This window comes from Ruditapes philippinarum, unplaced genomic scaffold (assembly GCF_026571515.1).
Source record: "Ruditapes philippinarum isolate M1 unplaced genomic scaffold, ASM2657151v2 ctg2643_1_1_1_1, whole genome shotgun sequence".
In the NCBI taxonomy this organism is placed as follows: Eukaryota; Metazoa; Mollusca; class Bivalvia; order Venerida; family Veneridae; genus Ruditapes; species Ruditapes philippinarum.
This window is the reverse complement of record NW_026859373.1, coordinates 129,652-150,241: the sequence shown is the minus strand read 5'-3', so window position 1 is coordinate 150,241 and position 20,590 is coordinate 129,652. Positions and strand designations below refer to the sequence as shown.

The 20,590-nt window shown below is 32.4% G+C and overlaps 2 protein-coding genes and 1 long non-coding RNA gene across 5 annotated transcripts in view; all 3 read left to right on the top strand.

Moving 5' to 3' along the window:
* LOC132756286 (uncharacterized) overlaps positions 1 to 2,785 on the top strand; it is a 43,081-nt gene extending 40,296 nt beyond the window's left edge. For 2 of the 3 annotated variants that reach the window (XM_060747312.1, XM_060747310.1), the window contains exons 10-13: positions 597 to 641; positions 1,044 to 1,510; positions 2,029 to 2,157; positions 2,634 to 2,785. In XM_060747312.1, coding sequence (XP_060603295.1) covers positions 597 to 641; positions 1,044 to 1,510; positions 2,029 to 2,157; positions 2,634 to 2,735 — 743 coding nt within the window. In that variant the 3' untranslated portion in view covers positions 2,736 to 2,785. The remainder of the gene's footprint in view (positions 1 to 596; positions 642 to 1,043; positions 1,511 to 2,028; positions 2,158 to 2,633) is intronic. The other variant, XM_060747311.1, reaches the window with a different exon arrangement.
* Positions 2,786 to 4,576: 1,791 nt separating this feature from the next.
* On the top strand, positions 4,577 to 7,240 carry LOC132756285 (uncharacterized). The gene is made up of 3 exons (XR_009629311.1): positions 4,577 to 5,470; positions 6,859 to 6,912; positions 7,186 to 7,240. It is a non-coding gene; the product is annotated as an uncharacterized LOC132756285 (long non-coding RNA).
* A 535-nt stretch (positions 7,241 to 7,775) lies between these two features.
* Positions 7,776 to 19,261, top strand: LOC132756284 (uncharacterized). Its single transcript, XM_060747309.1, has 11 exons — positions 7,776 to 7,860; positions 8,172 to 8,243; positions 9,038 to 9,118; positions 9,956 to 10,009; positions 10,630 to 10,701; positions 11,394 to 11,465; positions 12,156 to 12,196; positions 12,587 to 12,758; positions 17,167 to 17,336; positions 17,785 to 17,907; positions 19,111 to 19,261. Exons 2-11 carry the CDS (start codon positions 8,180 to 8,182, stop codon positions 19,213 to 19,215), a joined length of 954 nt encoding a protein of 317 aa, XP_060603292.1. The 5' UTR covers positions 7,776 to 7,860; positions 8,172 to 8,179; the 3' UTR covers positions 19,216 to 19,261.
* Positions 19,262 to 20,590: the final 1,329 nt, after the last annotated feature.

The window sequence follows — 20,590 nt, the reverse complement described above, 5'->3', positions numbered from 1 at the left end:
ATCACTTCAAATACCTACAATCCAATTACTTTGATTTCCTTTGAAATATTAGCAATATAATTTATAGTGTGAATCATTGTTAAATAATTTGAACTTATTGTAATGTTATAGATACAGGCTGTACACTGAACACTAACTGCTAACATAAACTAACCCAGCAAAATTTAACTAAAATGATATTAATTTCAAACAAATCTAACCAAAGATAATATTTGAGTTACTCTTGCATAATTTCATTAGTTTTCAAAAACACACCTGTATAACATGTCACTTTCGAAACTAAATGCCCTTAAAACAAAATTCATCAAGTTGAGAAGTACAATGTATATATTCTCAAAATCGTGTGCTGGGTTTGGCCAATATGCATGATATGCAAATGATATTCATCTAATTTTGATAAGGTATGTGGAGTTTTGCTTCATGGTATTTCCCATATTCTCACAATATGCGGTGGGGAGGGGGTGGGGTAACTAAGTTGTTTTGCCGGTTCAGTGTAAATATAAGAAAAAGAAACGAACCATGTCATGATTAATGGTAGTTGCATTTATAGTTTGTTGCATGTGTTAAGATCAATAAAATATTGCTTTTTCTTTCAGAAACATTTTCCAAAGGACATGAAAATGTCTGCACATGCACAAAAGGTTAAAGAAATATTTCGTTTAGTAATTTGCTTTTATATATTAATGTCTTGATGTATGTTTATAAAATTTAGTTAACATCATCTACTCATAATATGGTTTATCTATTCTAATGCAAGTTTTTACTCTTACAAGTAAAGTTCGATATACAAGGGGCACACTTCTGACAGCGGTATTTCTTTTAGTTTTGCCCATTTTTTGTATTTTTATTTATTTATTTTTGTGTTAAAATGGTTATTTAACAGACGAACGTGAACATCGCTTGCGGTTGTTTCTTGTTCATGTTTTATATCAATTATAAGCATTAGCATTACACCTTAATTTGTTGGTACAATGTAATTGAAATTAATTATAAAATATGGAATCTTGCAACACATACAACAGTAAATTTCGAAATTACCACAGAACAACATTTGCTTACACAAGTGTCGACGCTAAAGGCCGAGCCATCAAGCACCGTAACAGTTTCTCTAACCACAAAACCGACAACTCAAGAAAACACTTTTGCGTCAGCAACATCACCATTCGTGCCATCCGCCACCCAACCAGCCAGTGGAACGAGCAAACATAACACTGAACATTTTAATAACCATCAAATCACATCATCTTTTGGTGGCTCAACTGCAACTTCATCACATGCAATTCAAAATCCACAACCAGTGCCGTCTAATATAGATCAATCTTCAACAAATGCATTAAATATAACTACCAATTGTGAGAAGTATCGCTCAATATCAGGAATAGCTGCTTCAGTGTCGGTCTCCCATCCTTTAGCTTACCTTTGTCTGTCTGGTAATCGAACCTCAAACGAAGCCTATGTTTTAGTGAATTGTCAAGTTGGAATCCCTGAAAACTGGAAAGAAGGACCAAACGTAAGATAATATTAAGATCTTCTTAACATTTTATGTGCTTTGTACGATATACTGCATGAAACATGCAATTAGAATACAATAACTCTAGAAGTATCTTTAATATAATACATCACGTTCAATTTATATCCATGCATTGTAATATTGATCAATATTAATATTTTAACAAATGAGAGAAAAACAGAATAAGTGTACATTCGACTCAGCAATGCAATTGTTTTAAGGGTTTTAATAAAGTTTTTGATGACACGTGAAGCAGTTAAAACAGTATTTACTTTATTGCTTGAACTTAATATTGTATTCATTGAATGATTTAATGTGAAGGAAAATGAAGATAGAATTAAATTTAACCGAAAAAGATTGACAGGATTATCCTTTAACGGCTTTAAATACCAAAAAAAGATTTGAATTACAGATTACTAGGATTATTTGTTCACTACATTTGAATGAGAAAAGAGATGAAGATTTGTATTATATTTAATCATTATTAATACCAGGGACATACTTTTTATAACATTCAGGTGATGGCAAACTGTGCATCTATTCCAACCTATACCCCCATAGCAACCTTTAAGACAGAGTATGCCGGCGTTCGTGACCATGAGGGTCTATCCGGAATCTTTCTTGGTTGTACTTATGGCGGTTTCAAGGTGCGTCAGTTAGTTATACAAATGTAGAACATGTTTAAAGGTTTAGCTTGACCAAATTATTTTATTTCTGGTAATGACACATAACCTGTTACCTTGTAAGCAAGTAAAACAATGTTTTTCAAAGTAAATTATACCAAACAAATAGTGTTCAAAGAACGCACTATGCAATTACACAAGTATATTGTATGATACGCACATTTAGATATTCCATCAAATTATAAATTTATATCTAATATAATCTTATCTGATATATCTGATAAGCTTTTAAAAGAAACAACAGAGAGTAGCCAATCCACTACTGTACTAGTTTTTAATGATAAGTGTGTTTTTTATTATTTTATTTTTAATTCTTGAAATAAACCAAACAAAACTCAATATTATATCTAGTTTTTAAAAGGCCAAATACTTTTAAATTATATATAATGAATCAGGTTCATTGGGATGATCAATCAAGTTCTTTTTTTTTTCTTTTACAGATAGCTTTTCAGAATTGTGACACATATGCAACAATTAAGCATATAGAGAGTGCATCAGGGTCTGGGATTGATGATCCGTATAATTATTTTGTTATTGCATAATAAAAAAAAATGTCACGTAAAAAGTTGTTATACAAATAAATGTTCACCATTATTTACATTTTTTTGTTTGACCAATATGAGATCATTCATAAGTTAAGGGTTTGGCTATAAATACTGTAAGCAACCTAGAAAATATTTGGACAAACAACGTTACTTTTAAGAATCGGAACGCACGCACTTTTTGTCCGATTCAAATATGTTTTTAACTCTACTTTTCAGAGAAAAAGTGGGGCAATGCAATGATTGCAATTGCGTTGGTGTTGCTTAATATACTTTGTTAAGTTATCGTTCATGGTCATTTACTTTATTATAGAAAAGTTATTTCTTAGAAAATTGTTTTTTATGCATCTTGATATGTTGTTTTTAACAGGTCATAAGGTCAAGGTCACTGGGACCTTTATGGTCCATTTTCTCCAAAATATATATTAAATCTATCAGTTTCAGATTTGGTACACATGTTCCTTATTAAAATGTGATATACAAATACAATAATAGTTGGTCCTTAAATTACATTTCCTAAAGTTACACTTTGTTTGACCTTTTTGTTCAGATTAATTTCTCAAAAGTAAAAAAGTATGAAATGTATTTCCTTTAAACTTAAAATTCTATCAAAATTTGGACAAGTTATCCTGAAGGTCTTTTTTCAAATATTGTCTCCCTTTTCAATAAATAGATACATTTATTATATACTTATAAATGAAATATTGAGAAATATTGATGAAATAAAATGCGTATTTTCATTTTCCGTATTTTCACTGTAAAAATTTATTTTTCACTGCAGTGAAACATATTTTCCGTATTTTCACTGGTGTTTTGCCGGACTACTTTCTTTTAAATTCTACCAGTACACAAAATTTAAGGGGAAGTTTTTCAAATTTTATCGCAAAAAAGAGAAAAATGTACATAATAAACAGAAAATTCAAGTTTTTTCTATAAATACATGATTTATTTTCATCTTGTGGCATGAAAATTACCATATTTCACTCGTGGCTACTGCCACTCATGAAATATTTATTTTCATACCACTCTATATATTTTTTTAATTTTCTCAAAATCACCACAAGATATTTCACTTCAAACTTGAAATTCATCTCTACTATCAAGGTCTGATAATTTTGATAACCAGCAAAATTATGCCCACATTTCTACTATACTTTATAATATCCAGCACTGAGTGGATCGCACTGTTTATCTTAAAGTATTATAAGTAACTTTGCTGTATAAGTGCTTGTTAACGCGACTTTAGGACGATCATCACGATCTGAAAAAAATATTGGATCGGGGCCATCGAGCAATTTGGCAAATAATGGTTTTATTACGACCGTACTAAGATACTCCAACGTTTAACGCTTCTACTACGATGTAATGCAGACTGTAGCAGACCAGCGGCCGAGTTAACTGCGTTTATCTGACGCTGCCGCTACGACATTCAATATCATACTACGACGCTAAGCAGACCTACAATACTGCCACCGATACCGTTACGGTTGTACCTGTACTACGCTTCTAGTGCGATTTTGGTGATGATCTCTTTACATATTGGGTTTCGACCACAATTTTTCACTTCTTTCCAACCTTTTTTTATGACCTTTACCACGGGGTTTATTACGGGGCATTTTCAATTTTTGCAACTGTAACTGTAAGTTTGCAAAGTTCGAAGTCCCAGCTGATATTGATCGTCAAGTATATAAATGAAGTTGCCAGATGATGATTGGTCAAATATCAGAGCTTTAAAAAACAAACTTCTACCTTCTATGGGTGGTTGGGTTATGGTAGGCCTTCGTAAGATTGTCAGAAACGCAGGGATCGTAGTGGAAACGTAGTAAGAAAGTAGCACTCGATATGTTCTCGACTGTACTACGCCTTATATGCGCTTCTACTACGATCATGAATATCTCTCTACGATGCTTCAGCGCTGTTTGTACAATACCGGCGATTCTTCTACGCTCTTTTTACAACTTTACCCCGATATTTGCTGGCTACTTCCCCGCTAGCTTGTCTGAACATGCTCAAAATAAGTTGTGCGAGGTCGTAGAGTTCCGGACCATGAAGACCTTACCTCGACATACTTCTGAAGACTCTACTACGTTTCTTCCATTTGTCAGGATCGGACACGTTTTCGGCAACTCTTTTAGCGTAGAAGAAACAGCAGTCAATGTGTGAACGGGGGTAATCAACCCTATTTAGACGACATCAAACGCAAAAGTATTTTTTTAGATTTCAAGCTTCCCCTGGCATATCAAAATTTTACAAAGAAACGGAATGAATTTCTGCCACAAAGTAAAGCTATTTCACTTGGAATATTTTAGTTAATAAATAATTTATTTTACTACGATTTTATAGGAAACTAAATCCTTATAAACACCCCCTCTAAATCGTTCATGAAACAAATCAGTACTGAACATTGAGTATTAAGTTAGTTGCTCAAGGAAACAATGACATGGATTAAACTGAATTTTGAAATCACGCGGCTAGCGAGTGCGACTCATTAAATACACGGTCATTCCGCCACTATTATAGAACGTTGGAGTAACTATTTGCATTTGCACAACCTACTACCGCTTCTAAATGAATCGTCGACCTTGATAATGAATTTGTTTACGTTTCTTTAAATTGGACGTGACTTACACAATGTGAAGGCCAAGGAAAGATAATATATTATTGAAGAGGTCGAACAATACGGACTCATAAACAAGTACACCTGTTTTAAATCATGAAAGGCAAAATATATCTGCGTAAGTTCTAATTTTTGCTTCTTTGTTCTTTTTAATTTTATCTTCTTTTGTTAAATAATTTTTGTTGTTTTATGTAATTTATATCATCATTGTCCCAACTCAAGGCACTGCGTAACAATACCTTGTTTTCAGGAGGTATGACAACCAAAATTGATCAAACATTAAAGACTGCAAATCTAAATACTTATGTTTGTGAACATTACATACCTCCATTTTCCTATATCATCTTGTATATCAAGACACGTGAGAATGCGCAAATAACGCGAAAAAGCGAAAGAGAAAATATAACTGTGCAACTTTATGACGGTATTTAAATGAACATGAACAAACACATTTTAAAGTAAATCTAATTGAAAGAAGTGATTGAGCGCATACGGTTTTTTTGAGAGATTATGTATAAATTTAAACTCATTAAAATATTTACAGGAAAGTGTTTGCTTTTCAAGATCGTTCGTGAGACTGATGTCCTAGCTAGCGTGTTGACGTCATAAAACGTACCTGCATCATATTTATCTGCTTCCTTTAGTATTCTATTAAAGTAGTAGTTAGGCGTTAGAGTTTAAATGCGTTATTGTACTTAATTTCGACGAAACACAAAAGTCGCTTTCAAAATCATATGATCCAGCCGGGTCATCATCTTCGCAAATGATCTAAAAAAATGTAAACATATTCCAAGAAATAGTATACTTACCGAATTAAAATGTCATAGCAGTCGTATGCGTGCACTTATTCCTTTTTTTTTTTTTTGATCATCTGTTTGTTTACTACGTGACTCGCTTCGGCTTTGCGCATGTTCATTTTATTGCGTAAATCGATGTATTTACAAAAATGCCGAAATGTACGAAAACTTTAAAAGGACTCCAATAAATGAGATCATGATGTGTAAGTCGACTGATTTTAATGCGATTTTAACACACACCAAAAAGATTTTTTTTAAATATTTTGCCGAAAACATTTTCTCAATTTGCTTGAAGTCTTTGTACAGACGAAAAGATATCTTTTCGTCTTTTGTAAAAAATTGTCTTTTTGAAAAAAATTCGCCTAGACAAAAAACTGCAAGCATTTTCAGAAAAGTGACTAAGATTGACAAGAAATGGTCTAGTTTTTTGTGAATAAAATTAATTGATTTGTTTTAAAACATCTGATCAAATCGAACAAGAACAGTCGTTTTACACCTGATTATCGCACTAAATGGAGGCCTTTTAGCCTTTCCTTAAAAATGGCATTTATTCAGTTTTGACGAAAAGTCATAAGTTGCTGTATCATGTAGCCACTTACGGTATTTTTCTAATTGTTTTACGAATAAATGTATATGCACATGCCAAACATTTATCATACCACATTGAAATGAAAGTATAAAAGAAATAGAGCTATTTTTTTTATTTTAGTGTTGTGTGGAACTACAACAATTTTTCATCTGATTTCGGCATTTCTACTTGACCGTAAGCTACATTTACATTTCATTGCTATGGAGTTATTGTCTATAAATCGCATACATTTTATTAAAATTAATTCGATCTTTATTTTAATATTTGTTGATGAGGATGCGATATCAAACGTGTTTTTGAACATTACAAGAGAATCAAATTGCCTTGTACAATTTATCTGTTTGTTGTAAAATAATGTATTATTGCTTTTTGAAAATGTGGAAATAAAAAAAAGAACTGATATATTTTATCATTGTTAAATTAGATGTTCAATGTTTATTTCAACAGAACAACCATGCGAAAAACTTCCAGAATACCTAAGTGAGTTTCCATTTTCATAATAAATGGCTATATAGGAGGATTTTATATGTCTTGAATAGTTTAATTCTCAATTTAACCACTTTATATTTTATTGTTGGATACTGTTTAAGCCGATGCTTCGGGAGAGAGGATGAGTGTAGGCGGCTTTCACTTATCACGCAAACAAAACCTTCAACATTTTTCAATTTTGTCGATTAGGATGTTTTATAGGGATTCATATTTTCTTTATTAGATCGACATGTCTTCACGTGCAAGGAAATATTCTTAATGCTCAATATAAATAATTTTCTCTTGTCAAAGATTTTGCATTCCATTAAGTAATTGTTATTTAAACCTATCGGGTTTTTGTTACCAAAATTGACAAAATTAATACTGTGGCAACCGTATCATTAAAGATTTATTTGCAATGATTGTTTATGTGAACGAATTCAACAAAATTGCTTATCAAAAATATGTTTGTCATCAAACAATGACTTTTATTTTGGAACATGACTGTGTTGATCGGTTGGTCGATTGTTTGATTGATTGATTTCGGAACATAATCTAGAAATGTTATTGATTGATTGACTGACTGATTGATTGATTGATTTTCAGGTTTACGGAAAGCAATCAGCAGTCAACCGTGTTTAAGCAACACACAAAGTAAGTTCATGATTAAATGTTTAGAAATAATTGTAATCTGTACAGAGGGTGAATACAAAGTCAAACAAAAGAAAATAAAACTGGCTTTGCTAGAACTTTATAAAGGAAACACAATTTTAAAGATTAAAATGATACAGAGTAAACGTTGTTTAAAAGTAAAAAAAAAGAAAAGATTTTGATATGAATATTTTAAAACATACAAATTTCAATTAACTTTGTGAGTAATTGCGCATGATAAAAACAAATTTATACGGAAAAAAAAACGCTCGTATACGTAAATGTAAACGTCACACATTCTTTGTTTGTTTCAGTTTGGTCAATGATAGAGCCTATTGCAAAACACCAACTGCCTTGTCTGCATCGAGCAATAGCAGATATAAATGGTGCGAATTTCATACTTTATAATTATGATAATCAACGATAACACATTCGAAATATTGTGAAGTCTTATCTCAAAAATGTGAAGATTATCGGACTTTTTTAATGGCTTTTTTTTCTCTTGAAAAAAACAACAATGGAATGTTAAGAAACATTTTGGGTTTTTTATGAATGATCTATTCTTAAGACTGAGAAAAAGACATCTTGCATTGTAAATTTTCATCTTTTGATTGCGCTTTGAGACACCCCGACACTGTTAAGGTCTAATGGCGATTGTTTTAAGTACACTCGTGAATATAGACTTCGGGTGACCTTCCATGAAATTATTGATCGGATCTTAAAAGCAACTTCTGCATTTGTAATGAACACCTGAGTTATTTGCATTATGTGTTTAACAACGCTTTTGTTATGGTTAAGAGCATGTGAAATTTTCGTTCCAATAAATGAGACGCGCCATAACAAAACCAACATTATAGGGTTTTCAAGCGAACAACATGGATCCTGATCAGACTGCGCGGATGCGCAAACGCAAACGCATCATTTTAGTTTTGTCATGGCGCGGCCCAAATATTTTAACAGGGCACTCTTTAGTTGTCATGTATTATATGTTTCACGAGTACTTTTTCAACAGTTGTAATTGCGTGCATCTTTGAAAAGTTTATTACCTTTTCCTTCTCAATGTTTGACAGTAATATCTATTAATTTATATTGTGTATGTTATTTCAGAAACCTACATTACAGTTAGACATAATTAATTTGAAGTTTAGAAAATATGTATATAAAATACGCTTATTTTTAGCTGAAGTTTTTGGTATGGATGATCATGGGGAACATTGTCAATGCAATGGCAGCTTTCAGAAGACAATCATCACTATAATACGTAAGATGAATGTTATACTAGTATCAAAAGGAGTTAATTAACTTAATATTAAAATATCACATTTAAAGTACAGGCTACTTAGCATTTGCCAGTACTAATAAATAAACATGTATACCCATACCCTGTAACATTATGATGATGACGATGATGATGATAGAAATGTTCAATGATTTATTATATTCCAGTCAGAAAATGAAGTAGACGATATTGACATAGCAAATTTTTATCAGTAACACCAAGCAAAAGAAATAAATAATTAGCAAATAGTCAATGAAAACAAAAAACTTTAAAAAAAAAAAAAAACACTTTATAATAGCCCCATTCTTTTTTGCCCATGTGCTTTTCCAGATTTTGCCCTGTTTCATTTAGGCGGCATTATATAGTTGGTCATTTTTATTGCTTCGTTCCGGTAACGTGTCTGTCCGTTGTTTATTTGTTAATTTTTCATATTCATATTTAATTCATTACAGTTTGTTTTGAACAAGGTATACGGTTATGAGATATGGATAAATTATATGAATAATATGAAAAATAGGTTTATTTTAATACCCGAAACATGCAAATTTTTACACTTTACTTGAAACATTGTTTTAACTTCCATGTTTTTATTTTTTGTTTTTTTTTTCAACAGGAATTTATGTAAAACGTAAATGATACAAAATACATTTGATTGTTTGTTAAGGTTTCTTCTTTTATCCTCATATTCTATCGGTTTTGCCCATTCGATTACGTTTCTTCTTTCTGTTACGTTGTATTGAAAAGTTGTTTTTTTTCTTTCGTTTTTGTCCTCTTTACATATCATTTTGTTCAAATGAGATATATTATTTCTAACACCAGCTGGTCTAGCAGATCACAATGGGGAATGTATTAGATGGAGTCCTGATTGTTATTGTAAGTTTATTTTATTTTTGTTTAAAAAATAATTATGCATAATTTTGCTTTACTTTTAATAAAACACTTATCATAAATGGCTTGAACTAAATGGTAGCTAGATCTAAATATAAAAATTATAAACTTCAAACTTAACATTATACTCAGCAGATTTTCAACAACATTGGGGCTCTGTCAGTGATAGATGTTTTGAAAACTTACCATTTTGAGCTTGCTAAATAGGTAGAGCTATTGCACTCAACCACGCGTCACGCTTTAGATACATTTTTTGCGTACAAGTTGTTATTTCCAAAACTACTAAATGGTATTGGTTGAAACCTCACATTCTTAATTGAAAGCGTTACAGGGGTCAAGATCTAAGTTTTATAACTCATATTGGACTGTAACAGAACTTTGGCATTTTTTAAATTAATTCTTTATTATCCAGGTTCTTGTTCAAGAAAAGTCGTGCACGTTGTCTTTTTATCATAATTGTGCTGTTGATACCTGTACTTAATGACCGCAATGTTTCACCGGTTATAAAGCTTTTTGCGAGCTTACATATTCAAATATTTTTCGAGCAGACGATGATCTTATGGCTGGGCAAATGGTAACGAAAAATTGCATTTAATTTGTTCCAGATCTGTTCGATTATTTCTACGTTATGTATGAACAAAGGGAACATAAATCACCGTGTCGCACACACCATCATGGTAAAGTCTGACATTATTATATCAGTTATAACTATTTAGTTTTCTTGAAAAAAAAAATTAATCAGATATGGACCATGAATAAGGTATACATGTATAAATGTATTTCAATAAAATAATGGTTAATAACAGTAAAGATACAAATATATTACACTGTTTGTAAATCGATTTATTCTGAATATTTAAATGCAAAGGAAATGAAAGAATTCAAAGGACAAATAATCAAATGAGGTCGCCTTGATTAAAATAATTAAGCTTTATTTACAACAAAACAGAAAAAATATTGCAACGTTTTTTTTTTTTGGGGGGGGGGAGGGGGTGTTGTTTTTTTTAAATTTAATTTCTTGTGTCTACTCGATAAATTATGAAAAATGGAAACGAATCAATGACTTTATCCCTAATGTACTTATAACATCGTTCCCCCCACACACACACACAATAACAAAACTGTTGTCCCTATGATCAAATTTCTTCAAGGCATCTATAGTTTTTTTTAAACATTATGAGATTGTATTAATTTTTCATAGACTATATTAAAATTTCATGGACTGTTTTAATTTTTCATAGACTGTGGTCAATTATCATAGACTGTGTACATTTTTCAAAGACTGTGTTCATTTTCATAGTCCCTATTAATTTTTCAGAGACTGTATTCATTTTTCATAGACTCTATTAATTTTTCATTCTTTTACAAGTTTGGAGACATTTGAATGGTATACCGGATTTTAGACTGAACCTACAACACTATCTGATACAACATCTAAATCGTAAGCTTCTGTATACTTATTCATTTACTATTTATCTTATTGACATACTGCATTAAGTTATGATGTATATTAAGAAAGTGCTTTAATGTCATTAATTAAGTGCTGAAGATTTGAAGTTTTAGTTATTTCTGTTTAGATATATTAATCATTTATATACATCACTTTAAATTAAACTTTCTCAGAGAGATATTTCATATTAATATGTAGTAAAATGTTTGGCTGCAATGTCCATTGGTCGACTATTGAGCTTCATCCCAATGGTTAAGCTTTGCATTTTTGCATCAATTACCACGTTTCGAATATTTTACAACAATGACAGTATAGAGCTTTCTCTCGGCATCTCCGCAATTGGAGTTTCGTTTTATGTGATTCAATTTGGCTGACAATCAACTGGGTTTTTTTAAAGACCGAATACCGAGTTTTGTTCCCATAACAAAATTCCGAATTCATTAACTTTTATAACTATGATCAAGTTTTGATCTTTTAAGTCGCACAATGAGAAATGCTTGAAATGACTTATATATTCAGGTACTTCCTTTACTTTGGTCAAGCATACATGATGATTATTATTATTACCCCTTCACTTAAAAGCGAGTCAATAATTTACTCTTGAATTAATATAGCATTCGATGTATCTAAAATTGATTTCTTTCAATTATTAAATAAGTAATTTGTATTTATTTTCAACAGAAACATATTCAGCGGGGCGTCAGGATACATGTGCTTGCAAAGTATGTGACTAATAATGTACTTTAATAAGTTAAGTTTGTTTGTTGCCGAGTTGCTAATGTCGTTAACTTAGAACTACTTGTCCCTCACCTCTGTTGGTTCTAATCTTGTCAGGTACTTTGGATTCTTTCATGTGAGGAAGATTTCCAGCTAGTGCTTCTACTCAGGTGCCCGTTCGTGCCTAAAATAATACAAGAATGGGCACCTAAAGTTTACCTGCTTGCTGATATTGTAATGATTTAGACCTTTATTCAAGTGACTTTGAACTTCATTGAATAATCCTTAAGGTGGCTCTATATTATTTTATGTTTTGTTGTTGTTTTTTATTCAGGAAACTGTATGTGGGTGTTTTATCACCTTCAGTGATAGTTATAGTTGAATCTGTTTTTCAGGACAATCGTCTAACAACAAAAGTTTCATCAACACCTGCATCTACTACTTTGATGACATCAACAACGCTAAAGACATCCACTGTAAAGACATCACCTTCCACAGATCTTATATTCACGACTACTTTACCCAGAAGTTCTTCAGATACAGCTACTCCTTTAGTTACCACAAAAGGTATATAAGCATTTGTTTCAACTAATCTAAACATCTTAAGCTTCTAAAATCGATGCGTGTCGTTGTTGGCGTCGTCGTTGCCGTCGTGCCAATACTTACAGATTACCCATTATTCAAACATTAAAGAAATTCTTGTATGACTTTAAATACTTGCTTATCTTGACAAGGTGCAGGTGTTTGGAATTATGCCCAATTTTAACTTACAATTTTTGTCAAATATTGTGATTTGAACAGACGAGCATTCATACCGCATGCGTGGCTCTTATTATATTTTTATGTCACCTGTTTCGATTACAATGTAGCCTATTTCTCAGTTTGAGGGTATCAACACAAAACTTAAATATTTACAATTATCATGAAAAGATGTCATTGTAAGCTAAGGGACATAATCCTGAGCGCAATATTTTAGGAGGTTTGCTCTTTTTTTACTGTGGAATACTTTTTTTGCTATATTAGACGAGCCACAATATTGCATGCTGTGCTCTTGTTATATCACCATAAGTTAATTTTTATATTATCACAAGCATATAACAGATTTCTTTCCAATTTTTTTAAAAATTCTGATTCAGCAATGTTTTGAGGAAGTTCCCTCACATGAATCCGCGTTGAGTAATCCGTTACAACTCTAGGTAGCATGGAAAGCATGCACCCCAATATTTTCTTGTTTTTTGAAATGGTACAATCACATGTCACATGAGAGAAGCAAAATTATGAAGGATGTAGGGATGCTGTAGCAAGGTGCCACCTTCTGCAAGGTTGGTGCGACGCTTGGTGTGCACCACACCGTCATCACCAGAACATGGGAGAAATACCAGCTACATGGTACACTCACCAGGAGGACTGCTGGAGGCGTTAAAGGGTCACAACAACAGCTCAGGATCGGTTTTGGTCGTTCATTCAGGCACGTCCTGCAAGGTTTGTGGCAGTGACATCTCTTCCAAATGACTTGCTTATGCTGCGGGGTCTGTGTTTCCATGCATACGGTACTTACAAGGCTGCATGTAGGTAATTTGAGGTCGAGAAGACCTTGCATACTATCCCCTTGACGCGTAGATATCACCAGGCCCGTTTGGAATGGACCATGCAACAGTAGAGACACGTTCCGTTCACTGATGAATCCAGGTTCTGTCTAGACTTCACAATTAGGCGTGCTAGAGTCTGGAGAAGACGAGGTGAACGGTTTCAGGCTGCAAATATTGCTGAGCATGACTGCCACGGAGATGGGTCAGTTTTGGTGTGGAATGGTATCAGCTGGGATTGACGAATCGGCCTGATTGTGCTTAGTAGAGGTACATTGACAAGTCAGCGATACAAAGACAACATCCTAGACAACCAAATTAGGCTGTTTGCTTGAACAGTCGGCGATCAGTTTATAAACTGGACAATAATGATCACCCCAAAGGGGGGTCCAGGACCACCTAAAGAGGGAGTCTATTGAGCGCATTGACTGGCCAGCTCGCACACCTGACTTAAATCCAATATAACACATGTGGAATGAGCTGCAGGTTAGAATTTCAGCTTGTCAGCTGCAACCCAGAACCATCCAGGAGCTTGAAGCCATGTTGGTCAACGAATGGGCAGCCATACCCGTTAGAACGACCAGAAACCTAATAAGGAGTATGAGAAGGTGCTGCCAATCTGTCATTGATAGACACGAGCCACACACACGGTATTAAGTCTAATACTGTAAACAAAATAAAACATTTTAAAGATATACTACTATAAATATATTCGACTTCTTTTAAAGTAGATATGTTATGTTTTTAACTCTACACACTATAGGTGGTCACAATATGAAAATATAGTGTCATTAAAAAAACTGGCAGTTTTTTTAAGAAAAGACCAACTTAACTTGACCCGTAATAGGGAATTCAGCTTTCCATACATAGTTGATTCATTATTTTATTCAAATTAAACATATTCAGTAAGAATTTCATGGATTTCGTACGGAAGAGCATTAGTGCCAGGTGTATGTTTTTTATTAACTCGAAATTTCGAGTTATTAACATTACAAGAATGGCCAAAGTTATTAGTTAGATGGTATAAGATATAATAGGCAGTGCCTTTGAACGATGGAGATGGAGAAACGGGTGCCTGGACAAAAACTATTGAAATTTAACTTAAACTTAGTAATGGCATGTACACACCCGACCTAAAAAAAAACAAGGCTTCCTTTAATTTGTACGTTCAGGCGTTCTTCAGACGTTGTATTGTATCCCATCTGTTCGAACATATCTTTTCACTAATCATATTCTTCTCATCCCTGTAAAAAACCGATCCTATACTTCACGTGTGGGACATCTGAGGAAAGTATCGCGGCGTGGCCAAAATAGGGCGTGCTGAGGCCTTTGTCAAAATTGTTGGACTGACTATATTTCTTGTAAAATCGGATGCTTTTATATTATTCCCAACATAAATATAACAACAAGTATCACTTTTATCAACTTTTATCAACACAATATCAAAGTATTAGTAAATAATGAATAATATTACAAAAACATTATTAGTATAAAGAAACGTGACAGACTAACTGGCGTATACACGCCATTTAAAACTTATTTAACACATGATATTGCACAGTTTACAATAGGGTGGGTTTTGGACTTGTTGTTTCTCCACATGATGGTTGTATGTGTGCTTAAGAAAAAGAAACACCCGGTTAACACAGAAATGTGGAAAGTGTGATTTTACAACCCCCCCCCCCCCCCCGCTCCACAAAAAAGCGAAGGATATGTTCAGTATGTGTGGACAATTTGACCCTATAAAATTATTCTGTTAAATAAATGTTAAAGGTGCTCTGTCAATGTGCAACAGCTACACACGAAAGAAAATATCTTGAATTAAATCCTTGCTTTCACCGGCAAGCAATGAAAGTCGTGCAATGTTAGTCGAAATTTCGAGTTAGTAAGCCGAAATTTCGAGTTAATAAGTCGAAATTTCGAGTTAATAAGTCGAAATTTCGAGTTAGTAAGTCGAAATTTCGAGATAAGTAACTCGAAATTTCGAGTTAGTAAGTCGAAATTTCGAGTTAATAAGTCGAAATTTCGAGTTAGTAAGTCGAAATTTCGAGTTAGTAACTCGAAATTTCGAGATAAGTAACTCGAAATTTCGAGTTAGTAAGTCGAAATTTCGAGTTAGTAACTCGAAATTTCGAGTTAGTAACTCGAAATTTCGAGATAAGTAACTCGAAATTTCGAGTTAGTAAGTCGAAATTTCGAGTTAGTAACTCGAAATTTCGAGTTAATAAAAAACATACACCTGGCACTAATGCTCTTCCGTAATTTCGATACATTTCTAAGATAAAAAATATTCTACCTAAAGATGTGCATAGTATATCTTTAACAAATTTGGAAAACACGCTGCATGTTCTGAAATCTTCAAAGAGGGGGTCATCCTCTTCTCTAGCACAAAATCAGTGTAAAACACATTTATAGGGTTAAATTCGTCCTTCAGTTGAATTGATAAAACAGTAAATCAACATTTAAAACCTTTTGTACGGCGTTAATAAAATTATCCCAAAAAATATTCACACTCAAACATATGGTGCTTAGCAAAAGTTGAGTAGTATATATCATGGTATGTACAACATATCTGTTTGTATCTTGAAACAATAAAATAATTGACTATTTATATCAATTACTTATTACTTATTGATTACTTATGTTACATGAATAATTAACAATTTCACATCACTGTTTACAGCTAAATAAGAAGCATTTTGGGCACAAAGATTCTAGAAAGGGAAGATCTCTTAAGACGAATAGCAAATAAATGCAAATAGTTGAAATAGAGATGTAACAAGACTATAAGCGAAAGTTGAAAATGCAACATCTTTCACGTGTCTTTAAATATTTGCATAATTAGCAGTATTCCTCAACACTAAACCTACTGGAATTTACGTGTTCATACTTTGCGTTCACTTATCAATTGTGCAAAGTTTGTTCACGTATTTGAGTCTCTACTTCAAAGAACTCTTTATCTTGTTCTTCCTGATGTTCAGCATGACTCTGTGCACTAAGTTGACATGTGCTTAATAACTGCTTGACTTATCATTACAACGAAGACACATTATCAGCTAAAATACATTTTTGACTTTTTTATTTACATCAGGAGTTGTTTTGTTAAATATTGATTATAACTTTGTTCGTTTTAAAGACGTTTTCGTCAAATAAATATTTTCACTAGAACGTTTCTTTGAAACAAATTGATAAATAATTGGGGATCACAAGCGAGCTTTTTGTTCTTTAATTCATAATTTGGGTTTTTATTTTCTTTCTGGGCCTTGTAAAAATGTGCAGAACTACAATCAACGTCTTAAATTAAATGGATTTGTTTTTGCCTTGAAAATTGAGATAATTTGTTTTGATAAATGAATATACATTTTCGGACTAATTTATTTGTATTTCAGCTTTTCCAGCATGCATGAAGTATGAGGTTATTTCTGATGTCGCAAGCTCAAAATACGAATCCAATTCAGATGCCCGACAATGTCCTTCAGGCAACAAAACTTCACACGAGGCTCTTGTAATAGCTAACTGTAATACTGGACCAACAAATACTTGGACGAAGGGCGCAAATGTAAGTAATTGAATGTAGTGAGGACATTAGTTTGTCTTAAAGCATACTTACTTTTTGTATTCTCTCTAAAAATATTAATACGGATTTTACGAAATATCATTAAGGGAATAGAATACTGCAGAATGGAATACACCCTTCACTCGCAAAATATCTTAAATAGACTAGTCCATCTTTCAATCTTGATTAAACCATTCAAAAGTTAAGAGGGTAAACTAAAACAAGTACTGATTGAATAGAGCATTGGTGCAATCTGTCATAGTCTGCACTGGTTCCGTCTGTATATTTCCTTTCTGGCAACAAACTATGGATTCAAAAGGTCAATTGCGAAACCCCAAAAATAATTCAACAGCTTTATACATGTAATTAAATTTGAAAGGCAAAGTTTGCTTCATGAATCTTACATTTAAAAGAAAAAACAAAGCGTCAAATCTGTTACGTTTTTATACAGGTGATGTCTGTATGTTCATCGCTTCCCTCCTACACACCAGTTGCTTCAATATCCAGTGGAAATACAGGACTAAATTGGGACAGATCAGGAATATTCATAAGTTGTTTAGGCAACGGATTTAAGGTGAATATGTCATAATTTTGATCTAATTTAATGATTGTATTGAAGATTAGTTTGCTGATTTTTTAGTGAGAAACACAAATGTGTAGTATTTGTCTCTAAATCAGGTTTAACCCTTTCACTGCCATAGGGACGGCTTAAGCCGTCCCTGTTATTTTCGGCGTATTTGCCATATGGACGGCTTTAGCCGTTTCTATAATAATAATAGTAATAATAATAAATTATTAATAATAATAAAAAAATTATAATAAATATAAAGAAAATTATACCATCGACAATAATTATTATTATACTAACAGATTTGGAAACATATATAATTATTATAATACATATAACAAATGATAATAATTATATTAATTAATAATATAGTAATTACTTACAAAATCCTTTGGCAAATAGGTGAACAATAAAACAATAACCCTCTGGCAGCGAAAGGGTTAAGATGTTATTAGTAAACTTTTTGACTTTCAGTTTATCCGCCAATTTTCGTGAAAATTCGGTTTCATCCGCTAACAACCATTCGTTGTATTTCGCACATATCCATCAATAACTTTAGGGCCTTACTAAATACAAATAAATATGATTTATCTCTTACCAGGCAGTTATTATAAAGATACAACGCAGTGGTAATTTGTGAACTTTCAGTGTATTAGTTAATTTCGGTGAACATTCGGTATAAATCGCCAATTAACGTAATCGTTTGGTCAATTCGTGTATTTCCTTTAGCATTCGTTACGTTTCTTTCAGAATCTTCGGAATTACCAGTATCAAAAATATTTTGTCAACATGTTGCTTATGTTGTACATTAAAACTGTAACATATTTACTAATTTTAACAAACTTAGGAGATTTTCAATCTTTTTCGAATGTCAATAACTCGAAATATTTTTACGTCGAGTATTTGTATCGAAAACACAACTGCATCATTATCTTCATTGCTTTGGAATGTTACTATTTATTTTTTAAAAAAAATAATGACAAAAAACAGACTTGTTTACTGAGAAACAACTAGCTAAGCTTCTCATGTCTTTGTATTTTACAGGTCTTAGTCACTTAATATTGCTTAGAATTAAATACAATCATTATAAATTATCAAGAATACAAAACTAAGACAAAACGGTGATTTCAAAGAATTACAATCGAAATATTCTAAAGTCATTCGGGTATCTTAAAGTATTGGATACAAAATGATTGTCTTTCATTACAGATAGCTTATCAAGACTGCGATACGACGCCGACTTTAGCTCACATTATTAGTGGGAATGGAACCGGAGTACGCGATCCATACAATTATTTTGTCATTTTGAATTAGACCAAACATTCATGTTATGTCGGATTAAAAACATCGCTTACAGGCTTCTATCACTTTCTGTTTTACTTTTGTATCGTTTTGCCTAATCTCACCGGAACGAAACAATATACAAATATTCTTTGTCAGCCAAATTGCCAAAATTTATGTATCCATACAGATCTACAACCAGTTTAAATCATTTTTTTTTTGGGTATGTGTGTGTTATTTATGATATTAATCGCAATAGATAAGTTGCTAGAAAAAAAAACATGTACGCGGCCAAGGTCGGATTAGCATTCGTCAGACTGAATATTTGCTGCATGCAGGTTTTGCTGATTCTGGCCAGTTAAGTCCAGTAACTGTACATGAAATATATTTTCAAAATTCATCTTCCAAATATTTTTTCCTTTTTTCTGGCCATGCATCGGCAGCTTCCTGTGTGTTCATAATGGCTTGGTCTATATCATCCAGTACATAGTTAACATAGATATACTTATTATTAAGATGGGTGTTTTCGTTTAATTTCTTAAAGTGGCATTATGCTTATTTTTTCGCTGTTGGTTTGAATTAGTAATATTTACAAGAGACGCACTATTATATGGTGATTTACTAATAAATGAAAAAGAAAAATATTTAGGAATAAAAACAAAAAATACCTAAATTATAAAAAAGAGACCCGCGTTTTTAGAAAAATGAATGTTACAGATATATTCCGAACGATAGTTATAGAAATATCCGAGGGTTTCGTAGATTATTGATTATATTCCATAATAAAATATAAAAATTGAACACACACAACTGTGGCAAAATGTTAAGTTATTTTGACTATGTGCACACACCATTTTCACTTGGATTGACATAATGCCATTTTAATCATGGGAAAATTCTTGTGTACTACGTTAGACAAACCATTAAAGTGCTTTCTTACTTTTTCATAATAATTATAATGACAAATTGATGTACCGATCATCCCTTTTTTAAAATGAACAAAATCTGTTACTGTAAAATATATAATACACCAATCTGAAGCCTTATATGAGAAAGTTGAAAAATAAGTCACTCTAAGAGAGTTTCTGGAAAGAAAAGTACAAGTTGTCTTCACGTGGCGACTTAAGCAATATATCCCCAGGATAATTTCTGTGAAAAAAAATTATATTTTAGGCAAAATGTCGGGATATGTACAGAGTAAATAACCTTAATCAAATCCAAATAATTCATATCTTTCGTTCATTTCAACATTGTATATATTGAATGCATGTATATCATGTACTGTGTATGATCATGAATAAAACATGTTGAAACTAAACAAACCCAGAGCGACCTTGATATTTGATGTTAGGCCGCATGATATTGACTGCATGTGCCAAAACAGGTACAATCATGAGATGCCTAATTG

Excerpts from the sequence above, each read along its gene's own strand:
- LOC132756284 (XM_060747309.1), top strand. The coding sequence starts at position 8,180 with ATGATAGAGCCTATTGCAAAACACCAACTGCCTTGTCTGCATCGAGCA. Across the intron at positions 9,119-9,955 it reads GACAATCATCACTATAATAC|CTGGTCTAGCAGATCACAAT; the intron begins GTAAGATGAATG and ends TTCTAACACCAG. Across the intron at positions 12,197-12,586 it reads AGGATACATGTGCTTGCAAA|GACAATCGTCTAACAACAAA; the intron begins GTATGTGACTAA and ends TCTGTTTTTCAG.